Source organism: Euwallacea similis, chromosome 16, assembly GCF_039881205.1.
Source record: "Euwallacea similis isolate ESF13 chromosome 16, ESF131.1, whole genome shotgun sequence".
NCBI lineage: Eukaryota > Metazoa > Arthropoda > Insecta > Coleoptera > Curculionidae > Euwallacea > Euwallacea similis.
In genome coordinates this window covers 4,091,994-4,115,015 of record NC_089624.1, presented here as the reverse complement: position 1 = coordinate 4,115,015, position 23,022 = coordinate 4,091,994, and the positions used below count along the sequence as shown (strand labels likewise).

The 23,022-nt window shown below is 33.2% G+C and overlaps 3 protein-coding genes across 3 annotated transcripts; 1 reads left to right on the top strand and 2 right to left on the bottom strand.

Annotated features, from left to right (window-relative positions):
* The first annotated feature begins 1,790 nt into the window (after positions 1-1,790).
* Positions 1,791-13,529, top strand: LOC136414166 (calpain-D-like). Its single transcript, XM_066398025.1, has 16 exons — positions 1,791-2,202; positions 2,320-2,914; positions 2,965-3,217; positions 3,274-3,454; positions 4,705-4,914; positions 7,204-7,292; positions 7,347-7,673; positions 7,724-7,913; positions 7,969-8,168; positions 8,223-8,425; positions 9,817-10,016; positions 10,596-10,771; positions 10,860-11,140; positions 11,194-11,423; positions 11,475-11,775; positions 11,830-13,529. Exons 1-16 carry the CDS (start codon positions 1,976-1,978, stop codon positions 12,001-12,003), a joined length of 3,837 nt encoding a protein of 1,278 aa, XP_066254122.1. The 5' UTR covers positions 1,791-1,975; the 3' UTR covers positions 12,004-13,529.
* Positions 13,530-13,740: 211 nt separating this feature from the next.
* On the bottom strand, positions 13,741-14,549 carry mtSSB (mitochondrial single stranded DNA-binding protein). Its single transcript, XM_066398022.1, has 3 exons — positions 14,433-14,549; positions 14,271-14,373; positions 13,741-14,217 (listed from the first exon to the last, which is right to left on the bottom strand). The coding sequence occupies exons 1-3, from the start codon at positions 14,445-14,447 to the stop codon at positions 13,886-13,888; spliced, it is 450 nt and encodes a 149-aa protein (XP_066254119.1). The 5' UTR covers positions 14,448-14,549; the 3' UTR covers positions 13,741-13,885.
* A 210-nt stretch (positions 14,550-14,759) lies between these two features.
* On the bottom strand, positions 14,760-15,937 carry Prx5 (Peroxiredoxin 5). Its single transcript, XM_066398020.1, has 4 exons — positions 15,781-15,937; positions 15,553-15,687; positions 15,155-15,364; positions 14,760-15,101 (listed from the first exon to the last, which is right to left on the bottom strand). The coding sequence occupies exons 1-4, from the start codon at positions 15,889-15,891 to the stop codon at positions 14,988-14,990; spliced, it is 570 nt and encodes a 189-aa protein (XP_066254117.1). The 5' UTR covers positions 15,892-15,937; the 3' UTR covers positions 14,760-14,987.
* Positions 15,938-23,022: the final 7,085 nt, after the last annotated feature.

The window sequence follows — 23,022 nt, the reverse complement described above, 5'->3', positions numbered from 1 at the left end:
AAAATACACCCCTTAACAAACTATTGTTTTTCTGAAAAACTGTTCGCTTTTTATATATTAACTCATAGTCATTTTTTTCTTAGGTACGCCGGAAATCTAATATACCTTATAACAATTAAAAAACCTAAAACCTCAAAAGTTTAGGGATATAGAAGTTGAGTGTAGCCGCCCCTCCATCTCCCTGATGATGTAGAAAGAAGTGTTAGGTCCTATCCTATTAACCTTGGTATGACACACGAGTGATCCAAAATTCATTAAATTTCATCAACTGTAAGAAAAATTATTTAGGAAATACTATTTTCGCCACCAAATTTTGAAGAGCTGCATTTCCGTAAGGGTAAGTTTTTAGAAAAAAATTTATAAGCACAAGTACAATCTATTAACAAGAACTCTTTATTTCCGGGATATTGCCCACATTTTTGGAAACACCCTGTATGTCTTCAAATAGAAACAGGAAACATATATGATAGTAAACGTTCGGCACCTTTGGCATCCCCTATGGATACCAAAAACCTTTAAGACAGGTCTTTTGTATCCTTAAGGGACGTTTTATCCTTTTTTAAACCCATGAATGAACGAGGAAACAAGGTACCAATTTACCACACACCTAATCTCCTCTCCTAATCTAAAACAAAAAGATCTTCTAGGGTACATTCTAATGTAACGTTGGCTGTATCTATTGAATTCATTTTATATATCTCATAAAGAGATTTTATAGCCGAGTTCCTTTTAATAAGTAATTGATTTCATACGTAGAATAAATCTACAAAATTCGAATTTCACTTTATCGCATTACGTCACATCAAATACCATATAGGTATCACATAGGCACCAATACTAAGAAACGACGTCGATATCTTGAAAACCATTGGAGCCAAAATTAGCTGTAATATCTCTTTTAATTTCTGATATACATTTAAATATCCATTTTCGTCATTTTTAAACTGTTCTAAAGGCCTAAAGTAAAAATATTTCAAACTGAATTTCAAGGTTCCAGAACCTTAGGTAGAGCAACCAGGTTGAAATATTTAGAATTCGGGTCATTTCATTAGAGAGGAGTAATTCTATTAAATATTCTGAAACGAGAGATATCTAATTTTTATCACTTTTCAATTTGCAATCTCGAATCTCAAAACTCGCATATCTCGAAAACTCACGGAGCAATTACCTTAAATAATAACTATTCAAAATTTGCTAAATATGAATTTTCTCTATGAATTCTATAAGCCTACACAAAAAACTTATTAGAAAGGAGTGGAGTTGTAATATACTTGTTTTAGTTTTTGATATATACAGGGTATACCCAATAAAGTTAGTTCCATGGCGATTAAAGAAATGATAAAAACTACAAAGAGAATCAAAATTAAAAAAAGTTACATATTTTTGTGTTCTGCATATTTCCAGATAATGTTTCGAAATTAAAAATGTGTATGTTAAAATATAAATAAAGAACCTAAAACTATGATTTTCGAGATATTATTGAGAATTCTATGGAATTTGGGAGTTTTCTATTATCAGCATTGACTGTCAATCAGTATTAGAATTTTTCCAGATCTAGATTTCGTAAAATGAAACCGAAGATTTTATTTGGAACGCCCTAGATCTATTTCACAATTTCACTTTTCATCATTGTTAGTTCATCTTACAATAAAAAAAATAATTTTTTTTAATGAATCATTTGAAGAGAATTCTAACATTCTTGTTATATTGATAGGCGTGTGCTTCATAATAAGAATAGTTTTAACCAAGTGCCACCTGCTTGAAATTGAGGCAATGACAATCAGCATTCAGCTGTTCTAGTGACGTAAGATGGGACAAAACAAAAACGCGCAAGTGTTCAAATTCGAAGAAATCCATACACAACAAATGGCCGATTGTATCCAAACTCCAAAGTAGTTAAATTATCAGCTGTTCTTCTGTGTTTCCTGACATAGTTTTATTTTTAAATGGGGTTAATAGCCATGTGCAAGTTAGGATGGGCGCAATTGCATCTGTATTACAATGGCACTGCAGTTCTTGCAATCTAATCAACCCTACAGAAAGGGAGAAATGTATTAGATGTGGGTCTTTGAGACAATCCTCAAGCAGGAACAAAGACCTTTTTGAAAAATCCAATGAGTTTGAGTCAAGTCAAAGTAGAAACTGCACGGTGATTAGGCGACACAGGGCCACTAATAGCTTTCCTCATTTGGATATTGATAGGTGAGTTAAGAGCAGCATAATAATCTAAATGTATCATCTATATTTTCCATGTCCATTATTGAAAAATCAATACTTAAAAGTTATTGTGTGTGCAAGTAAATTACTGTATGGTTTCAGGGTTAGTGGGAAAAAGGATTGTTCAGCTTTGGTCAAAACTACCTTGATTAACACATTAATATTTGTAAGAGAACAGCACAAGCCGAATTCATTTAACAATAACCATCTCACTCTCTATAAGTCAGTTAGTCTCCCTGATTTAGGCTCTCCAACCTTTTGTGTTAGGTGCCAATTAATCTTTCATCAGTCGGCAACATTCCAATGCCTCCTTTGTGATGAGAAAATGAATATTACAGAATCTCCTTGTAAGGTCTGTACACCAGGCCAGCCTAACCTTAAGAACTACCAAATCCTAAACTATGAACGCTGTAAATGCCGGTTACGCCTATCAAATATAGGAAGTTTAAGCTGCTCTATTAAGCAAAATATTAAGTCGGAAAGTGATTTAAGGACAACAGCCAGTGGCATTAACAACACTAAACCTTCGACCAGCAGCAGTTACATGTGGACTGCTAAGAATTCAATTCCTTCAACAACTTGGACTTGTAAAAGGTGCACTCTTTTAAATAATCCTGATATAACAATATGTGAGGCATGTGAAGCACCATATACACCGGATTTTAATAGCAATGTGCCTCCTAGTGTAATAATTAAGGCAAGTTTCACTTTCTTTGTTTGTCTTATATGATAAATATTTACCATTAGGTTGATAACTGGGCTGATAATGAAGCCCTTAGGAACCCAACTTACAAGCTACAATACAGGCGCTCTTTTTCTGAATTGCCTCATTCACCCAATTCGGCTTCCTCAAATCGCAATAGAAGAAGCTTAGATAGTGACGTCTTTCACCAAAATTTCCCTAAATCTAGCAACTCTATGACTGACATTCAGTCTTCACAGTTGCAATACTCCCATTTATTTGGAGAGTTTAACAGAGATCTAAGTGTACCTAGTAAAGGTATAATTAAGTAGTTTAGAAATAGTTTAAAAGAGTGTGTACTGGGATTTTTGTAGCAGGAAGGAATCTTAATCGAAGTACCAGTGATATCCATGAAGACAGCTTGAATAGCACTCTTTATACTTATATAGGAATGACAGAGCCTGAGAGGGAAAAAACTCATTATTATGAAAACCAGAGTATAATTAGTGCCCAGAAAAGATCTGATGACGCAGAAGCCTCTCAACCTAATAAAATGTAAGTCTTTGTAATGTACTTATTTATATTAAAGAGTGGTAAGCCCACACAGGGCACAAAAATTTCACAAAGAATTAGTATATTGTACAACTAGTGCCAGAAATAGTGCTTTTCACACTTAACTTTTTGAGTAAGGTAGTTTGCTGACATAAGCTGAATGTTTTTAAATATTATGTTTCTGATTCTGTTTAAATTTGTTGCAACTTATTAAAAAAGAAATGACGTTGAATTTGATGAGTATCATAATCTGACAAGTCATTCTTCTTGTAAAATTTAGTCAGTCTTGTCTTGATTAGCGTGTGAAAAGTGCATTTTTTACATATATGTATATGTATGAGTGTCCAAAACGAGCTCGTATTACATGACCTTTTGTTGGTGACAATTTGCAATATTTAGATTGTTTTTCGTGTGTTATTGTTTATTTTCAACACTTTTAGAAAACATAATTTAAATCATTAGATAAACCAGTACTTTTTCCTACAAATTTCTGGTGTTTATTATTTTTTTATATTCCTTGATTATTCATTCTTTGTGATTTTTTTGGAAACGTTACCTGAAGCTAAATTGTCCTAAATAAGGCAACCACAACTACACACATTTTATTAGCAAAACTAAAAGTTTGGGTTGAAATATAGGGTGCGTCATAGTTTGATGAACTTCAGGAAGAGATAAGAAGTGTTAAACGTTAGGCTAAGTCCAGAATTTGGATAACCATAGGCTTTTCCCCTTCAATTTTAAATTGTTCTATTTATCTTTAATGATCTTTTCAGCGGAATTTATAAAGGTGTAATGACGAAGTTGCCACATTTTAAGGTCCAAGTTGATGTATCAGGTAGATCCAGGCTAATGGCTTTGGAAACGTTTTGAGATCAATTAGAGCGGTAGAGTGGTTAGGGGATGGTACAATTCGTTGCCTGACAATTTCTGAAGTACATACATACAAAGTTTGTGGGGGAACTAGTGAAAAGTTCACTGTTTATGATTTTTATTGTACACCCTATTTATAACTTATAATTCCACCAATATTTTCTTCAAAGATAAATTTATTCATTTTAATTGTTTACTTTATTATGTTTTTACCTTTTTTAAAGATAAACTTCTTTCTATATTTTTTAGTTTGGAAAATATAAAGAATTCCTTTACATAATGAGAGTCTCAAGGAGTCAAGTTTCAGTTTGCATTGTTGGGCGCATCCTCTGATAATATATTATATAGTAATATGTAGATCTTTATAAAAGTGATTTCCACAGCATGGCAATGCTGCATCAAACTAACCCTTTAAAAACTTCTTGGGCAATCAACGAGCGAAGATGGACTTGTAGGCAATGTTCCTTTGCTTACAATGACTTTAATGCTGACAAATGTGATATATGTAAAGGGTTAAGGACCCCTCCATCATTGAATCAACCATCGACAATAACTGTAACACAAGATAGAACAAGCACATCGACAAGTGGTTTGTAAGTATTTAATACCACCCATATTCTAAATCTGTAATTATTGTCTTTGGTTAAATCCAAAATTATCATTGAGGATAATAACTTTAGTATAAATATAAATAAGTAAAATATAATAAAATTACAAAATGGAAATTTTAAAGAAAATCTGCTTTGCAGCCACGCTAAGGCCGTTCTTTTCCTTGAAATAAATTACTAGAGATACATAAAAAAATTAAGTATAAATAGTTACAAAATAAAGCAAGTAATTGAAAAGATTTTTTTAAAATCTGACTTCGTTTGTAAATACAAGTCAAAGTCAACACATGAGGTAAATGGATAAAAAACTTACCCATTATTTTTGAACAAACACCTCTTTTTTAAAGATTGATTAAGTAGGCTCAGCAAATGACTTTACAGTCACTCTGTTCCAAAATAACAAGTAATTTGTATTCCTAACTGTGTTTCTCAGATACTAAATCTTCTCTTCAATTTATGGTATATTGATAAAGGTTCTAATCTCCTTGATAAGATTTTTTCCAATTTCAGTATTTTTATTTGAAGTTTGGAGCTGTGGGTGACGGTTGTATTTTCATTTGCTGACTTTATAATTTATTATTGTTTAAAATGACATTTTATGTGTAAGTATATAAATTTGATTTTCTCTAATTATTTATATAATAATTATTTTAATATTTATATAATAATTTTCTCAGAAAGGAGTATATCTATTTTAACTTCCTATTCAATTTTACCATTTTACAATATATTTTTGGGTCATTAGCCTGAATTGTAATAATATTGAACTAAGAAAATATTAATCATTCCAATGAAGACAGTGGTGTCTCAGGTTGTATAAATAGTGGTGGTATAGACTTGCTGAGAGCAAATGCTGCTGAAGGGTCGCAATATTTCATCTCGTTTCGTATTTTATTTGTACAAAATACAAGGTGTCGCAAATTACATATTCTACGTCGAAAAATGCTACTAATTTGTTGTATAGACAAAATTTCAAAAATGCTTCAATATCAAGGTACAAGATGTGAAATTATTATATTTATTTAAGGTTAATTCCTTCGATTTTTGAGTTTTTAATAATTAAATAAGCTGATAGGCTGGCATTTTTTCTGGGATCAAGTAGTTACTCCCGTTTTACGGCCCCAAACTTTTTTTAGTGGTATGCCACTGATCGCTAATTAACTGTTAATTGCAAATATATTTTTAGTGGTAAAAGAATCCTGATCCTCGAAATTTTCATCCTTTCCCCATCATGTAGATTCTAAAAAATAATATCTCGATAACTTAGCATTATTGAAATATATACATATAGTCTATATGTAGTAATCGAAACTAGGGTTATTTTTGGACATAAAATACACGATCTCAATTTAACAATGACAATTTTAGTACCTATATAATTGTGTTTAGCAAACAAAGTGTAAATATTCTTTTACACCTTTAAAACCCGCATGTGATAAGTTACTGAACCTTTATTCGGGATTCGATAAATTTTAAAAGGAAAAAGATATAAATCCATACTTGCCTTGTATAAAGCTTTTAAATAAATTAACAAATAATTAAAATGTAATGAATAGCTCTTTTATGGAATGAATTCCTGAAATCCTGTAATCTACAAATTAAGGAATGCTATAACTAAATTTTATGAGTGCCTATATAATGATTTCATTTTATTATAATGGCATTCCAAAGATGGTTTGTAATAAAAAAAGGCTTTTACTTATTTATTTATCGTATAATTTTATATAATAATTATAAGTAAAGATGTGTTTGAATTTTGTACTTATACGTATGTAGTTTTTTACTAAAATTCTAATGTTTAATAACACAAGCATTCAACTAACATATTAAAGTCTTCCTACCTACACCTATCTACTAGAAAAACTATAAAAATATATCTATTTCCCCCGTCTTCATTTTACGTCACCCAAAAGTAATGAAAATATCTTGTCGCCTTGTAAGACTTTAAAGAAATCACTTAGTATCATGCGTGCCGTTCAAACAACCATTATTATCTTTATGAGCTAAAAATAACCGTAATTACTTAACTACGTATCATTGAAAAGTGATCGATGAAGTTTGGTTGCATTTCCCTCGTTAATAGTTCATATAGCTTTATCGAATATGATTTTTCAAATGACGTCAAACAAAAAGTACAACATTTTCTGTTTCAGTTAAATTTAATGCTTTCAGCCTTAGAGAAATAATAACCTTCAAAGGGAAATCCAAATATACTCTAGATTTTAACCCAATGATAATCTTTGATAATTCACCCTTGTTTATTTGCGTATTTAGGCCACCTTCTTGGGTTCATTCTGGCGAAGTTCAAGTCCCTATTGCTACTTTAGATCAAGGACTCGATGACGATTTTCAGCTACTACCAGGTGCTCATTTATCTCATATGCATAAACAGCTATGTTGACATATCTCATTTATAGGCATTGATGCCTCAGATGATGACAAATGGACTTGCAAAAAGTGTACCTTGGTAAACCCCGCCTTTGCTCTAATTTGCGATGCTTGTTGTGGTTCTAAATTAAAATCGCTGACTGTTACACAAGAGATGACATTGAAAAAAGGGGAATTTTGGATATGCACCAAATGCACTTTGAAAAATTCGTTGCCAGCCTCGAAATGCAAAGTTTGCAAAAATGATAAGGTTGCTGTGGAAGGTTCATCCAGAAGCCCGTCACCTTTGCATGCGTCAAGGAAAGTGAACAATGTGGTCAAGAGTTCGATTAATTTGAGGAGTGACGCAGACTTAAGTATAAAATTCTGTACTATCGATTTCAAATTTTAAATTGATGTTCTTCAGCTTCAGTTCCAAATACCTCGAAACAGAGCCAACCATGGACTTGCGTACTATGTACTTTTAACAACACGAAATCTCAATTTGTCTGTGATATGTGCATGCAACTGAAAACAACTCACAATGGCCCACCTGAAGATCCTCCTCGACTCACTCAGGAAGAGCTTAGCAATAAGCATTGGAATTATATTGTTAAGTAAGTTTTCGGGTATTTTAAAGTGCATTTCATATCATAAAGAATATTATAACAGGTACTGTAAATTGAAAAAGCAAAGCTACATAGATGATGACTTTCCTCCCATGCCAATCAGTTTATATTATAATCCTGATGAAAATAAGGACGCTTTTTCGATAAAATGGCGTAGACTAAAGGATATTCTCGTCGATGAAAAGGAGCGTGATCTTCCATGGGCCGTGTTTAGAACGCCGCAACCTTCAGATATCTCTCAGGGTACGTTAAATTTTATTTGTAGTAGTTGGTTATTGAAAATAACATGATTTGTAGGGGTTTTAGGGAACTGTTGGTTACTGAGTGCCTTAGCCGTGTTATCTGAACGCGAGGAGCTTTTACGTGCCATCCTGATCACTCGCAATCACTGCCCTCAAGGAGCTTATCAGGTCCGGCTTTGTAAAGATGGCGTATGGACTACTGTTCTCGTAGACGATTTCTTTCCTTGTGATAAAAGGTGTCATCTTCTGTATTCGCAGGTTAGCTTTAATTTATTTGGTAGCTTGTCGATATTTGAAGTGGTTCAAGTTTTAGCTGCATAACATTATTATATCGATATTGGAGTTTGGTTAAATTGGGACAAATTTGTTTTTTTTAATCCAATAAGTCATAGAGGCTATTGTTGATAATGTATACAGGGTGGGTTTTCTAAAAATATAAATGCTACAGTATAAATCTTGAAAATTATGTTGGCAATGACAAAATACCAAAACACGTTTACCATAATATGATAGAGGAAGAGGGAGGGTATGATGAACTCATCACCCTCTACCAAATGCACCCTAGTCATCCCGATTCATTTCTTTAAAATAACACGAGCATGATTGCGGCATATCGTTGAAAAACATTTTCAGTAAGTTTTTCAATGGTACCAAAGTTTCTAGAATTCCGCTCCCAAATGTTTCTGATAATATCTAAAATGCAAAATCCATAAATAAGACACTTAGGCGTAGAATTGAATGGTTTTCAATCAGGAGTAAGTAATAGAATTAACAATTAATAAACAGTTTTATTGTAATTAAATCAAAGCGTAAAATTTGCCACTTAATATTAATAATTTTTTAAAATAGGTTTTTCAAATGTTATCAGTTATTTTCCGTGCAAGCCTACAAATCATATTAACTTTTTTGGACACACATTAATAAAAGTTTTCCTAGGAATTCCACGACATTTCCAATGGTAATTTAGTGTCTTAACTCTCCAATTGTTTTTGGTTGGGTTTTAAACTACAGATTTCAAGTCCTCTCACAAAAACAAATTTTATAGCGTATGATTGAAAGACTTAAGGAGTTAATATATCGCTCCTCTCTTTCCAATCCATCTTGTAGGGCAATTATTATTCAACCATTGGCTAACTGGTAAAATAAAATATGGCGGTGCTTCATCCTGTTAAAATTTTCGTTCAGATGTAGTTCGCCATTTTCGTCTTACTGATTCTCTACCTCCTGAATTATCAACGTTTCAATAGTATTTTCTAAAAGGTCACGTTAGATTTCACTATTCAAATTACCGTCAATAAACAAAGGTCCGATGACTACATCTCCAAGGATCCCGGCCAAACATTCATTTTTTTTTTTTTTTGATATTGAATATTTCCTGTTATCATAACATGAGGGTTTGAATCATTCCAGATTCTACAATTGTATCTATTGAAAGTAACATTTAAGTAAAATGTGTTTTATAAAACCGATAATTATTTATTTATTAATTTTAATATATTTTGAGAGATTTTAGTACTAACCATCTACTATTTTTGCCGTTTTCGCGATTCCAATGATGTAACTCAAATTTTGATTTTTTTTTAACTTGTGTCTTAAAAAATATTGTATTTGAATCATGAATTATGGTTTCTTTTTGTATTGAAATGTAGGCAAAACGAAAGCAGCTGTGGGTGCCGTTAATTGAAAAAGCGGTGGCAAAAATTCATGGTTGCTATGAGGCTTTGGTATCGGGGAGATCATTAGAAGGCCTGGCCACCCTTACTGGAGCTCCTTGTGAGTCGATACCTTTGCAAGTTTCATCGTTTCCTTCCAACGAAGAGGAATTGGATATTGATCTCATTTGGGCCCAGTAAGTACAGTAATTTTTTTGTATTGACCTGAAAGTGAATTTTAGGGTTATGCAAAATATTCTTTGTGGCATCTTATATGATTCAGATGTTAACAACAAAAGTGGGTTTCATACAGCGCGTTTCAAAAGTACGGGAATGATGAAATATATTTCAGAAATGATTGAAATAGAAATTTCCATGTTTTCTCCGTAACAGTTTGAAATAGGTTTTAGTGTGTGAGGCCTATTCTGATGTACAGAGCCATAGTATGGTAGTTCAGTACAGAAAGAGACAACACATCCGTTCTGAAAAGATAGATCGACTGGCCAAAGCAAGTCAAACAAAAACTTCAAATTTAACATCCTCTAATTAACGAAACGTTTGCAGCTCTGAATATGTACCTATTAACTTTTTAGTGACACCTGTGAGATTATAAAAATTGTTAAAATATTCTCATTCATAACAAATAATTGATAATTTTAAACTAATATGAATTTATTTTTTCAATCTCTATACTCAGAAAATTCTCATATGTAGCTGGTCTCGCAGCTAAAAAAAAATATGTACTAATTTCCTCATTAAAAAATGAATGTCTTTAGATTACTGTCTTCGCGTCAGGCAATGTTTTTAATGGGAGCATCATGCGGTGGTGGAAACATGAAAGTAGACGAAACGGAGTATAATTCAAAAGGTCTTAGACCACGACATGCCTATTCCCTTCTGGATGTTAGAGATATCGACGGTCAGCGGTTGCTGAAGTTAAGAAATCCTTGGGGTAAGTACCAAAAAATAAAAATTCAGCAATGGCTAGTTTTAGTTTAAATTTTAAAAATTTACATGAGATTAACATAAACTTTTCGCAGGCCATTTCGTATGGAAAGGAGATTGGTCTGATAGTTCATCGCTTTGGACATGGTACTTGCGAAACGAACTAATGCCAGATGGTCCTCAGGACGGTACATTCTGGATATCATTCAACGACGTTCTGAAATATTTCGATTGCATAGATATTTGTAAGGTGCGCAGAGGCTGGAACGAAGTTCGGCTGAATGGTGTTTTGCCCCCTTTGGCCAGCCAGGAGCATCTTTCCTGCATCTTATTGACAATATTAGAACCCACAGAAGTAGATTTCACGTTATTTCAAGTAAGCATTTCTCTAATTGATGGACGTTTTTTAATAAATTTAATGATTTGTAGAAAGGACAGCGAAAGTCGGAAAAATCGCAACGATCTCAGCTGGATTTATGTGTGGTGCTTTTCAAGGCACGACAAGGGACCACAATTGGCGGTTTAGTTGAACATAGTAAACGGCAAGTCCGAGGATTTGTTGGTTGTTGCAAAATGTTGGAGCCTGGAGAATACGTAGTTGTCCCTTTGGCTTTCAATCACTGGCACACGGGTTTAGATGAAATTGCCGCATTTCCGAAGTATTTTTCTATTTCCTTTTCAATTACTTTTCTAAGTTTTCGTATGTCTAGATATGTACTGGGAATTCATAGTTCGAAAAAACTTCTCGCGGAGCACATTAAGCCTCCAAATTACATTTTAGCCGATTCCATAATATCCCTGACTTTAGCCAGGGGTCAGAGACATGAAGGTAGGGAGGGAATGACTGCTTATTATTTGACCAAAGGATGGGCTGGATTAGTCGTTATGGTTGAAAATCGGCATGAAAATAAGTGGATCCATGTAAAATGTGATTGTCAAGAGAGTTATAATGTTGTGTCAACGAGAGGGACACTAAAAACGGTTGATTCAGTACCTCCTCTCACACGACAGGTAATTAAATTGTTGAAAAGCATGTGCTTATGCTAATGATGAACTGATTAACAGGTCATAATAGTTTTAACTCAACTGGAAGGCAGTGGGGGTTTTTCTATTGCCCACCGCCTGACTCACCGACTGGCGAATTCTCATACCTTATACGATTGGGGACCGATAGGCGCTTGTCACGTCCCTGAATTAGATCATCAAACAAGCGGTTTACATTCTCCAAGACTTTTTTAATCTATTGTAATTTTAGCTATCCCATCAGTAATGTGTACGGCTTTTCGTTTTTCTACAGGGTGGTAAAATCGGTTTTTCTCGATTGTTCTATCTTAGTTAGTATTGATTTTTTATTTTAAACGATTAAGTGCTGGTTCTTCAATGCCTGGTAACCCACATGTGAAGTAATTTGTTGCCAAAGTTAACCCTCATATTACCAAACAGTAAAACGTTATAAAATCACAAGCAAATTAAGTCAAAATAGCTTAATATTTCAGGTCTAGAGAGTACCATAAAACTATGATAAATCTCCTTAGTCTCGAAATATGTTTTATTTTTGGTAAATTCATTATAAAACATGACTCAACAGAATTTAAGTCGTTACTTAAGCTCGAGCTACAAATTACGGAGGTATTTCATACAGCTATCCTTACTTCAACTATTGGTTACATTTAACGTTAGTTAAAAAAAATACTCGTGCTAGTTATTAGTTATTAACTGATAGCTGTCGCTCCCAAACTGAGCATTGAAGAACTGGCTTTTAATAATTGTTCACATAGGAGCAATAACCTCCATATTCTCCGTAAGTCCACAAGCTGACCCAACTCTCTAACGTGGTTTAAATTTAAGATTTTGCGTGCAAAATTGTCAAATTAAACTACTTTATTTAACTCCGGTTTGCGATCCTACGAAGAATACGGGCGTTAGTAAAAAAGACTTAGCATGATGTTTACAAGAACTGATTAGGTTTTAGAAGTTATTTTTTTGTACACAAAATTTTACAGTGAATTTTTTATCTTTGAATGTACAATACTGTTATCTACATGTTTAGTTTTAAAAAGCAGACCTTATTGCATTGATTTAATACAGGCCCCTAAAGTGACAAAAACACGTACGACCAGTTTTATAGGGTTCAAAAAAGACGGATCTGAAGTTTAAACTCTAGGCTTCGTCAACCCACATTGAGAAGTCCTTAGTTTAACTCAGAAGTACACAAAGTCTTAATTTATACCAGATTTATAAAACTGACCATTAAAACTTTCAAAATTGTTTAAAACATCAACTGCTTATAAGAAATAATTTCAAATCATCTAAGAAATTTCGTAGAAACATTTCAAGATTGCTTTGTATATTATGTATAATAGAAGGCCAAGAAGAACCTTTTGAGCATTTGTTATAAACTGTGGTACTTTATTCTCGTTTTAAAATTCGATGTTTCAAATTAAATTTAAAGTTTTCCATTTTATATTTTTATATTACGAGTGTACTATATATTATCTGCATCATGTATATCTATCAATGCGCCAAGATGTGGTTTTTAAATATGAACATAGGGATAATAGTATTGTATGTGCTGAGATAAAAAAAACTTCACTGTATGTATTTTTTTTATTAATGTTTTGCATAAAAAGTTATTCCTCTGTTTTAAATATAAGAATGTGGGTGATTTATTTCCTGATTGTACCCACTTTCATGGATGTTTCTTAATTTATTAATAAATTGTTCAAAAAATAAGAGTTATTGTGAATAGAAAATCATTTAAAATGTATTGTTTTATTTTGGTGTAATTATTTTTTTAATTTCCGAATTTGTTTCTCAATTTAGAAGGAAAAAATTATCTTGACATTCTTTTGTCCAACAAAGAATTTTCAAAAGTATCAAATTTAAATCCATGGTATAAGCAACAGTATTATTTATGCATATACATATGCCTTCTTAGCTCAGGTACCTACATTGCCTTCAACAAAACACAAAAAGTGTGATAATTATTTTAATAATACAAAAATACTTATATTATTAATTTTAACCTTACTTAAAATACGTTGTACCTTACAAGCTAATCAGAAAAACAACTTCAGCCTTTGGTAACTGCAACTTGTAACTCACAATTCTCTCAATTCTGCTACTGAGATATGTGTTGAAAGAATATAATATCATCAGCAGCGATAGCAGTAGTGCTCCGTGAAGCTCCTTCATCATCCTTAACTTCCCCATAAGTGATTCTACCAGTAACATGCACACGCTGTCCTTTTTTCAGAAAATTTAACACAGTCTCTCTGAGACCAGGTTTGAAGCACACCACTCTGTGCCATTCAGTTCTCTGTAAAAATTCTCCAGAGTCGTATCTGTAATTGGTGTGGGTGGCCAAGGAAAAAATGGCAACAGGATGCTCCTCAGATCCTTTCCTTTGTGGATCTCCCCCTACTCTTCCAAGTAATGTCACCTGGTTTATTGCTAAGAAACAGTTATTTTATTAGATGTTATTTAATACCGTGTGAAGTTATCACTTTTCTCTAATTTAGCTGGTTCTTGCTGAGTTGAAGTAGCAGAAGATGCAAGTCGAAAGGCATTGCAATTTCTCAATAAGTTTACACTGTAGGAGGGTAGCAGCTGCAAAATTAAACAGGAAATGATGAGGATATTTTAGGTGAACTTCGTTCATGACTTACTTTTAATGAAAACATGTTTAATAGTAATTTTTAGCTTCACGTTAAAGAATTTCAATCTTCAACAAAGGAGGGAAAGACGGATTTTGAGGTTAGAGGTTATGTTATGGTGGAGTGATAATTGAAATAGAAATGAAGACTATTCTAATTATCATCCCATCCTTATTTAATAGTGATAGTTAAAGGACAGAAATATTCCGTTTCTTAAGAGTAGTTTTCGGTTGTTTTGAAGAATGTGGAAACGTTTTATTACTCATTACCCTTTTTTCCATTTGGTTCATACAGAACCTGTTTATGGAATTCTTCTGATTTTCAATAAGAAATAACAGAAACAATTAATTCCCTTTATTCCTTTTCTGCTCAAAATAATAGGTTTGTTCCAACCGGTAAGAAAATCATCCCAGAATGGTTTCATAATCCGTGTGGGCAATTCAGCTTGCAAATTTGAATTAGATATAAACAATGCATATGCCCAGAAAGGTTCTTGAACTGTATCAAGGTAGTTTCTTTATGGGTTCGAACAGCCTAATAAGAACTTCTAAATCATCACATAATCAGTTACAATTTAATTTTATCTGCTAGAGAGCAGGACAAGCCAGTACCATCGGGCTCTACTTGAAGAGAAGTAATTTTGCCATCCTCTACTACCATGGAATACCTTTTGCTTCGTACCTGCAAATGCTGAATTAAGTAACTTGTTTACAAATAAAACAACTATTGCTTACCCCTCCCAAAGGTGCAATATCCACTGTTAAATCCAAAGCTTTTGCAAGAGTTGCTGAAGGATCAGCCAGAAGACGAATTTTCCCAACTGTACCCTGGTCCTTTGCCCAAGCACCCATCACAAAAGGGTCATTGACAGATACACATACAATCTCACTAATGCCTTGTTTTTTCAGATCATCAGCTTTTGCTACATATCCTGGGAGATGTGTCTAAAATTATACAGAACAAATACACTTTTCTGATCACAGAGCTAATTATTTTTGACCTTCAAGTTAACTTTCTAATTAAATAACTATAAGGCAAAAACAACAATCTAAGTTCCAATGAGATTGCATTGAACAATGGATGAACAGAGCTGTTACAAAGTATAATTAATGTGATATCAACAGTATCTCACCTTTGAACAACCTGGAGTAAAAGCCCCAGGAACAGCAAAAAGAACAATTTTCTTCCCTTTGGCTAAATCTGCGATATTGACCTTGTTGGTGGGCAAATTCTCAAAGAGGTCTACGTTTGGAAGTTGGTCTCCTATCTAAGAAACAACAATGTTAGTTTTAATGATAATATCATCATTTGCTATAGGACCAGTTATGCAACCTGAACAGTCAATTATTGAAATATTTACCTTCACCATGTTTATGGAAGAAGTCTGCAAGAGCCGGCGAAATACTAGTGAATGTTTATTAAAACTGTTCAAGGTTTTACTAGCAAACTTAACGACTTTATTTACTTGCATATTTCCTTTTATTATTTATTTATAAGAAGAAATGTCATTGTCAAACGGATCAGCTGATGCATTCTGATATAGCGGTTTTCGGAAACGATCGTCTTTTTTTTTATTAAGGAAAAATCTTCAAAAGTTATCCAGCTTCTTCCGCTGACCAGATAGTGTGGGAATCGCCTACTGCCAAAAAACATCGAGATTCCACGTATCCTACGCCGGCCCGGTACTATCTCGCGGGATAAAACGTCGATGAAGTGTTGGAGCACACTTCGTCTTAATTTGCGAGTATAAGAAAAGCAAGAAATAAGGCGACCGATAACCGGTTCAATTTATTTGTTTGGAATAATTCTATTTATGTTTATATATATTTATATTTATATACTACAATATGAGATCATTTAAATTTCATATCTAGCCAGCTGTAGGATTTTATACAAGAGAAATAGAAAATAAAAAGTAGGTCGAGCTTAATCATATGTCGCAAAATGACGTTAAAATTCATTTTTAATAAAGGAGCCGAGTAAGGTTATGTTGCTTTATTTACTTTTATCGACATACATTCTTATCTTTAACAAACCATAGCTCACTAGATATGAAATTTAAATGATCTCTCTGTATAAGTCTAGGTTTAGGTTTGATATTAATTACTTTTTTAAAATTTATTACTCCTATAGTTTATGTCTAGTGTAAATTATTTTAATGTTTTTATCTGCGTCCAGTCAAGCGACACTTAAGAAACTTTTCAATGGCTCATGTTAGGGTCAGAAATTTTTTTTGTTTATATCTAGTCGTTAACTAAAATATTTAAATCAGTAACAAAGAAAAGAGAAAAAGAGTAACAGTAGTTGAAAAGAAAAGTATTGGAAAGTTAGGGACACTCTTGTGGTGCGAGATATTCAAGTCAGTGGGATACAAAAAATAAATGTTCAGTCGTTATTAATTTTTTTATAGCTTTTTTAAAATTTTTGAACATCATACTTCTTAACGTAGGTGATTTCCTTTGTACGCGAAAACAGTGTTTTTTTAATGCAATTTCATAGTGACCTAAACATTGGAATCCTGTCTATAGCAAAACGCAGGGTTCAAAACCATTTCGCTAGTCGGCCACGAGATATTTTGGGTTCTTGAGTTCAACACCAGATATTTGGCTTTCCAGGCAAATCAAGAAACATTTCAAGTGCTACAATCAGGATGCCCCATGTATTGAAACTTACAATCAGTGTAAAATTGTACTGATTGGTATTTTGACTGTTTGGACAATAGTGGGCCATTGAAAAGATTTTGAATATTCACGTGTGACAGTATTGAACTCCGAACAAATAAGTAAACAACTCAGGTCAGTGTCTTTAAGTTTAAATAATTTTTTTAAATTTAAGTTTAGTTTTAAGTTATTAAAGAAACTATAATTACTCAAAACAGTAAGTTTAAGTTTTCTTTAATTCAAAACCTAGGTTAACCTTTAAAGTTACCATAATTAGACTTTCAGAAAACTTAGATGGTACCCTTTAGTTAGTAATGATTTAAGAGAAACCCATGTTGTTTTCCTTGAATAAATTTGAACCGTTCATTCACGCTTTTTGTATTCCGTGATAATGGAAAGCAAAGATCGGTTGAACGTTAAACGAATTTTTTCTGAATTGTATGAAGAAGAGAATGATGATAGTCAAAGTGACGTAGACGATCGAGTGGAAAGCATCAATAAGGCAGGAAGCGATCCCTTAGAATATAACAGAAAGCGGAGGTTTCGGTATTTCGATTTGATTCCAGACGCGGTAACTTATAAAACGAATTTTAATCAGCGGAAAGAAAATGAATAGTAATTTCATTTTACTTTCCCCTATTTATTTTTCATAAGTTCTTCCATCCATCTACCCCTTCCCTTCCTGATGTTTTTTCGTAAAGGAGAGGGCCAGGCGGAATTTAGAATTCACTCGCCATTGGATCTTAAAAAAAAATCAGTTATTCTAGGTCTTACTAAGGTTCCTTAGAATTTTGGCAGAACCCCATTAATAAATCTTCGAATTTAGTCGTCATTAGGTCCAGCACATCCCCTTCTAGGATTAATCAATCTTAGTTCTTTCCTCTTTGCTAATTTTTCAAACTCTATAGTGTAATTGAATATATTTCATTCACCATTTTATCTAGAAAACAAGTTATCTCAGAAAAGTCAAGTATTTCCTAAGAATTTTGAAAAAGACTCATCTAATCGCTAGCTCTCGACTTCTACGTTCAGGTGTGATTCCTGTCTTTCCACTAAGGAATCCCCACACCGACTCTTCGCACGGCTTTTAGATTACAATTTATTTGCGTTTGGAGCCAATCGTACGATGCCTGGATTAATGTCAAGAAGAATTCACAAATAAAACCCTTTTATCTCAACAATGTGTGTACAAATATTTTTGCTAAGAAATTTGAATTAAGTTTATTCTGGACACTATTGTTTTTATTTTTTGAAAAATAGCGAAAAATAACTTCCCTCTTTGTACTTTGGATCTATACTTTTTCCGAGAAATGATTATTCATCTCTATTGTTTAATATTCAACCAATTGGGTTGATCTACAAGGATAGCCAGTCAATGAAATTAGCTGAAAAATAAGTTCAGGTTAGAGTTCAATTTGTTTTAAATTTGACCGTCTGAAAATCCCTATATGGACGGACGTTATCCATTTGCCACAAAATATAGGTACCAACAGAATGTTAAGTAAGCTGTTATTAAAACATTTAAATTATGGAGGGAAAACTTCAGGAAAACGCAGATAAAAAACTTCATATTCTTCAAGTGGAAATAGTCAGTTCAGCTCAATTTACCTATATGCAAAATTGCGTTGATTTCCCGCTGAAGATACGGAGCTTCAGCAAAAAATCTACATTAACAATATTAACACTCCATTGATATAATATACAGGATGTTTCAGAATAGTATGTCATAAATTTAAGGGGCGATTCTACGAGTGATTTTGAGAAAAAAAGTTTATATGAACTTAGGTCCGTTTTCGCTTTCTGTCTGAAATACAAGGCCTTAAAATTTGCTATATATATATTTTTTTTTTAATTAGGCCGGACCTGCATTAAATATTTTTATCAAATTTGGTGGACGTAAGTTAGATGTAGAAACACATCTTTTAAGAGACAAGCAAATTTTCAAATTTAAACAATGGCGTCCCCAAGGCCATGGCTCTGATTATTTTTTGTGAAAAATATGTTACGCCGCTGCTTTTTCAAAAAACAAAAATCGTTTTCTTAATTCTAGTTCTTTTTGTTGCAAAAATAGTCTCTTGAATTTTTTTCGTAACATCAAGCGTTTTCAAACAACAAACGGATTAATTAAAATTGTATGTTATAGCAACGATCAAATTAGTTATAATAATATTTAATTTGTAGCAATTTATAACGACCATTCAGACAAAAAAAAATTAAATAAGTTGCTGAAAATGTCCTTCACCTGCAATGACACATGCTTCATCCCCTTTTCTCATATTATCGCGCACTCTTTGCAAAATTTCCGGAGTATTTCTAATAATGTTACAAGAAGTTATTATGCGATTTTGTTTTCATGGCTTTGGGGGCGCCACTGTTTAAATTTATAAATTCCTTTTTCTCTCAAAAGATATGTTACTAACTTACGCTAACCAAGTTTGATAAAAATATTAAATGCAGGTCCGGACTTATTAAAAAGAAAACAAAAAATATAGCAAATTTTAACACCCTGTATTTCAGACAGAAAGTGAAAACGGACCTAGGTTCATATAAACTTTTTTCCTCAAAATCACTCATAGAATTCCTCCTTAAATTTATGACATAGTATTCTGAAACACCCTGTATACTACAGAATCTTGAATTTTTAAAATATCCCATATACTAGGTGTTTCAAAAATTATTTAAACGGGTAAATTTAGTCTCAACCTTTGACGAGAAGGAATTAAATTTTTTTTTTAACATAAATCCAGTATTTTCTTAATTTTTAAATTTTTTCTTTTATCTTCAAATTCAGAACAGTTTTAAAGAAATTCGAATTATAAACGAAGTTATAAACTAGAGTTGAATCATCCACGAAATGAGTCTGACCAGCCCTTATCAACTTTAGGATTTTTTGAATCGATTTATTTTGGTAATTTTATTTTACGCAGATATCTACTTAAGGAAATTTCATCGTTTAATAACTGTGCAAAATTGGAGAACATTTTGTATAAAAACCTATTTAAAGTATGTTTTTATATAGTATTTTCGTACTTCGAAAGGTTATAAAAATGTCGAAATGCTCTAAAAGGAGTCAAATTTGGACGTATAGAAAGAGGTGAAAAAGTTGCAAAAACCTTGGCTATGTGGAATTACATAAAAATTTAATCAATTTTATCTTTATCAATTTATTTTGATATACTACGTGACAAAGAAAGGTAAACACCTATTAAAAACCATTTTTTTTTTGATAATTTTTTGCATGTTGACTTATCTTAAAAAAAGAAAGAAATGATCAAAATTTCAAGTTTATCTGTTAATTTTTTTCTTAGTTTCCATGGGTTGTTCTTTAAAAAAATAAAATTTTGTTTAAATATTTTTGTTCACATTTGCATCGCAACTTTTGTGAAGTGTGTTGCAATCGGTCATAATTTTTACTCATTATGCCTAGAGTAGAATTGAACAGATCCGTCAGCTTAGTGACTTTGAGAGGGGGCGGAGTGTCGGGTTGCGCGAAGCAGGTCTGTCGGTCAGAGAAGTGTCTAGAAGAACTAACAGATCCTTAGGAACCATAGTGCGGTGTTACCAGGCGTGGACTCAGGAAGGCCGTGGGCACAGAGCCAGAGGCACTGGGCGACTCAGAGGAACCACAGAGCGCGAATATCGTCGATTGCGACTTTTGGCTCTTACAGACCGATTTAGCAGCAGTCGAGCTATTGCAAATCAGTGGTTTGAAGAACATGGGAATAGGGTTGGTATGCGTACAGTATATCGCCGAATACGAAGTTTTGGCCTTTTGTCCTATCGTCCGCATTGGGTGCTGCCTCTCACTCGCGAACATCGATCTAACCGCTTACAATGGTGTAGAGAGAGGATTCAGTGGGACCAAGAATGGACTCAGGTGATCTTTAGTGATAAATCCCGCTCCTGTCTGGGGATGAACGATGGTCGGGCAAGGGTGAGAAGGCGACGGGGTGAAAGGCGAGATCCACAATTTGACAGAGAGCGTCATGTCCACCGTACTGTAGGCGTTATGGTATGGGGTGCTATCGCATATGGTAGCAGGTCACCCCTAGTTTTCATTAGAGGCAACATGACTGCCCAACGCTATATCCAAGAAGTGTTGGAGCCATATGTGATTCCATATTTTCGAACTATCCCGAACGCTATTTTCCAGCAAGACAATGCTAGACCTCATGCTGCTAAGCAAACAATAACGTTCATGGATCAACATCAAATCAACCGTTTAACCTGGTCACCTCGATCGCCGGATCTGTCTCCTATTGAACATGTCTGGGACATGATTGGCCGCAGACTGTTGAATTTACAGCACCCTCCACAGACTTTAGCAGCCCTTACTCATGAAGTTCAGATTGCGTGGAATGAGATACCTCAAGGAAACATTGACAATCTTATTAGATCCGGGCCCAGGCGTAACAATGAGTGTATAAGGAACCGTGGATGCTCAACACACTATTAAAAAAAAAATTAAGTTCTTCCTCTGATCTTGCTAAAAATTTAATCATTGAATAAGTATGTGGTACTGAACACGTACACAAAAAATTATCAAAATAAAATTATCTTTAATGGGTGTTTACCTTTCTTTGTCACGCAATATACAGGGTGTCCCAGATAAGGATGAACAGCATGGGGATCTTGGAAACGGTAATAGATACAAAATGGTTTAAATTGGGAAAAAGTTGGGCAATTTAAAGCAAATTAATAATCTGTTTTTATATCGACGAAATTCCGAATGGTTACGAAGATATCCGGAAAAAAACGAATTTGGCGGTTTTCGTTTTTTGCAAATAACTCTTATACGGTTATAGTTAGAGGAATAAAAGTTTTACATTATTAAAGCACTTTTTTGAGAACTGTTTAGCAGTGTTGCCAGTTTTCTTGTTACATCCTTACTTTCGGAGAAAAATGAGTAAACTTTTGATTTTCATATGGGCGTGATATCAATTATTTATATTTTCAAAATCGTCATAAAATTCCCTTTTCAGCCATGCATTACATTTAATATTTTTCTCAGAAACTCTATGAGTTATAGCCATTAAAGCATTTTTTGATAAGTAGGCCATGATTTTGACTTATAGTAATGGTGCACATTAAATAAATGAATGCTGTGGAAACGTCAACATTTGATTCGATCCAAGTTTAGCCGCATTGTTGTTATTAAATACATAATTTGAAACAATTATTTTTTTAATTTTAGGGTGATACCAGTAATATATTTATACTTTTAAATAATGTTGACGTTTCCACAGCATTCATTTATTTAATGTGCACCATTACTATAAGTCAAAATCATGGCCTACTTATCAAAAAATGCTTTAATGGCTATAACTCATAGAGTTTCTGAGAAAAATATTAAATGTAATGCATGGCTGAAAAGGGAATTTTATGACGATTTTGAAAATATAAATAATTGATATCACGCCCATATGAAAATCAAAAGTTTACTCATTTTTCTCCGAAAGTAAGGATGTAACAAGAAAACTGGCAACACTGCTAAACAGTTCTCAAAAAAGTGCTTTAATAATGTAAAACTTTTATTCCTCTAACTATAACCGTATAAGAGTTATTTGCAAAAAACGAAAACCGCCAAATTCGTTTTTTTCCGGATATCTTCGTAACCATTCGGAATTTCGTCGATATAAAAACAGATTATTAATTTGCTTTAAATTGCCTAACTTTTTCCCAATTTAAACCATTTTGTATCTATTACCGTTTCCGAGATCCCCATGCTGTTCATCCTTATCTGGGACACCCTGTATATCCGGTAGACGGGGAACTTTCGTAATGTCAATAGTACATGTAAATGTACACTGAAGTGTGCCGAATTTAAATAAAATGCTACAAGGCGTTTCAAAACCATATAAGAAAAATTGATTTTTTTACACATTTGTAGGTGTATTGAGATTTTACTTCGGCCGACAGAGTATTTTTTGATTTTTAATATC

Excerpts from the sequence above, each read along its gene's own strand:
- Prx5 (XM_066398020.1), bottom strand. The coding sequence starts at position 15,891 with ATGCAAGTAAATAAAGTCGTTAAGTTTGCTAGTAAAACCTTGAACAGT. Across the intron at positions 15,688-15,780 it reads CTTCCATAAACATGGTGAAG|ATAGGAGACCAACTTCCAAA; the intron begins GTAAATATTTCA and ends GTTGTTTCTTAG. Across the intron at positions 15,365-15,552 it reads TTACTCCAGGTTGTTCAAAG|ACACATCTCCCAGGATATGT; the intron begins GTGAGATACTGT and ends GTATAATTTTAG.
- LOC136414166 (XM_066398025.1), top strand. The coding sequence starts at position 1,976 with ATGGGCGCAATTGCATCTGTATTACAATGGCACTGCAGTTCTTGCAAT. Across the intron at positions 8,426-9,816 it reads GTCATCTTCTGTATTCGCAG|GCAAAACGAAAGCAGCTGTG; the intron begins GTTAGCTTTAAT and ends ATTGAAATGTAG. Across the intron at positions 10,017-10,595 it reads ATTGATCTCATTTGGGCCCA|ATTACTGTCTTCGCGTCAGG; the intron begins GTAAGTACAGTA and ends GAATGTCTTTAG.
- mtSSB (XM_066398022.1), bottom strand. Across the intron at positions 14,218-14,270 it reads ACCAGCTAAATTAGAGAAAA|CAATAAACCAGGTGACATTA; the intron begins GTGATAACTTCA and ends ACTGTTTCTTAG.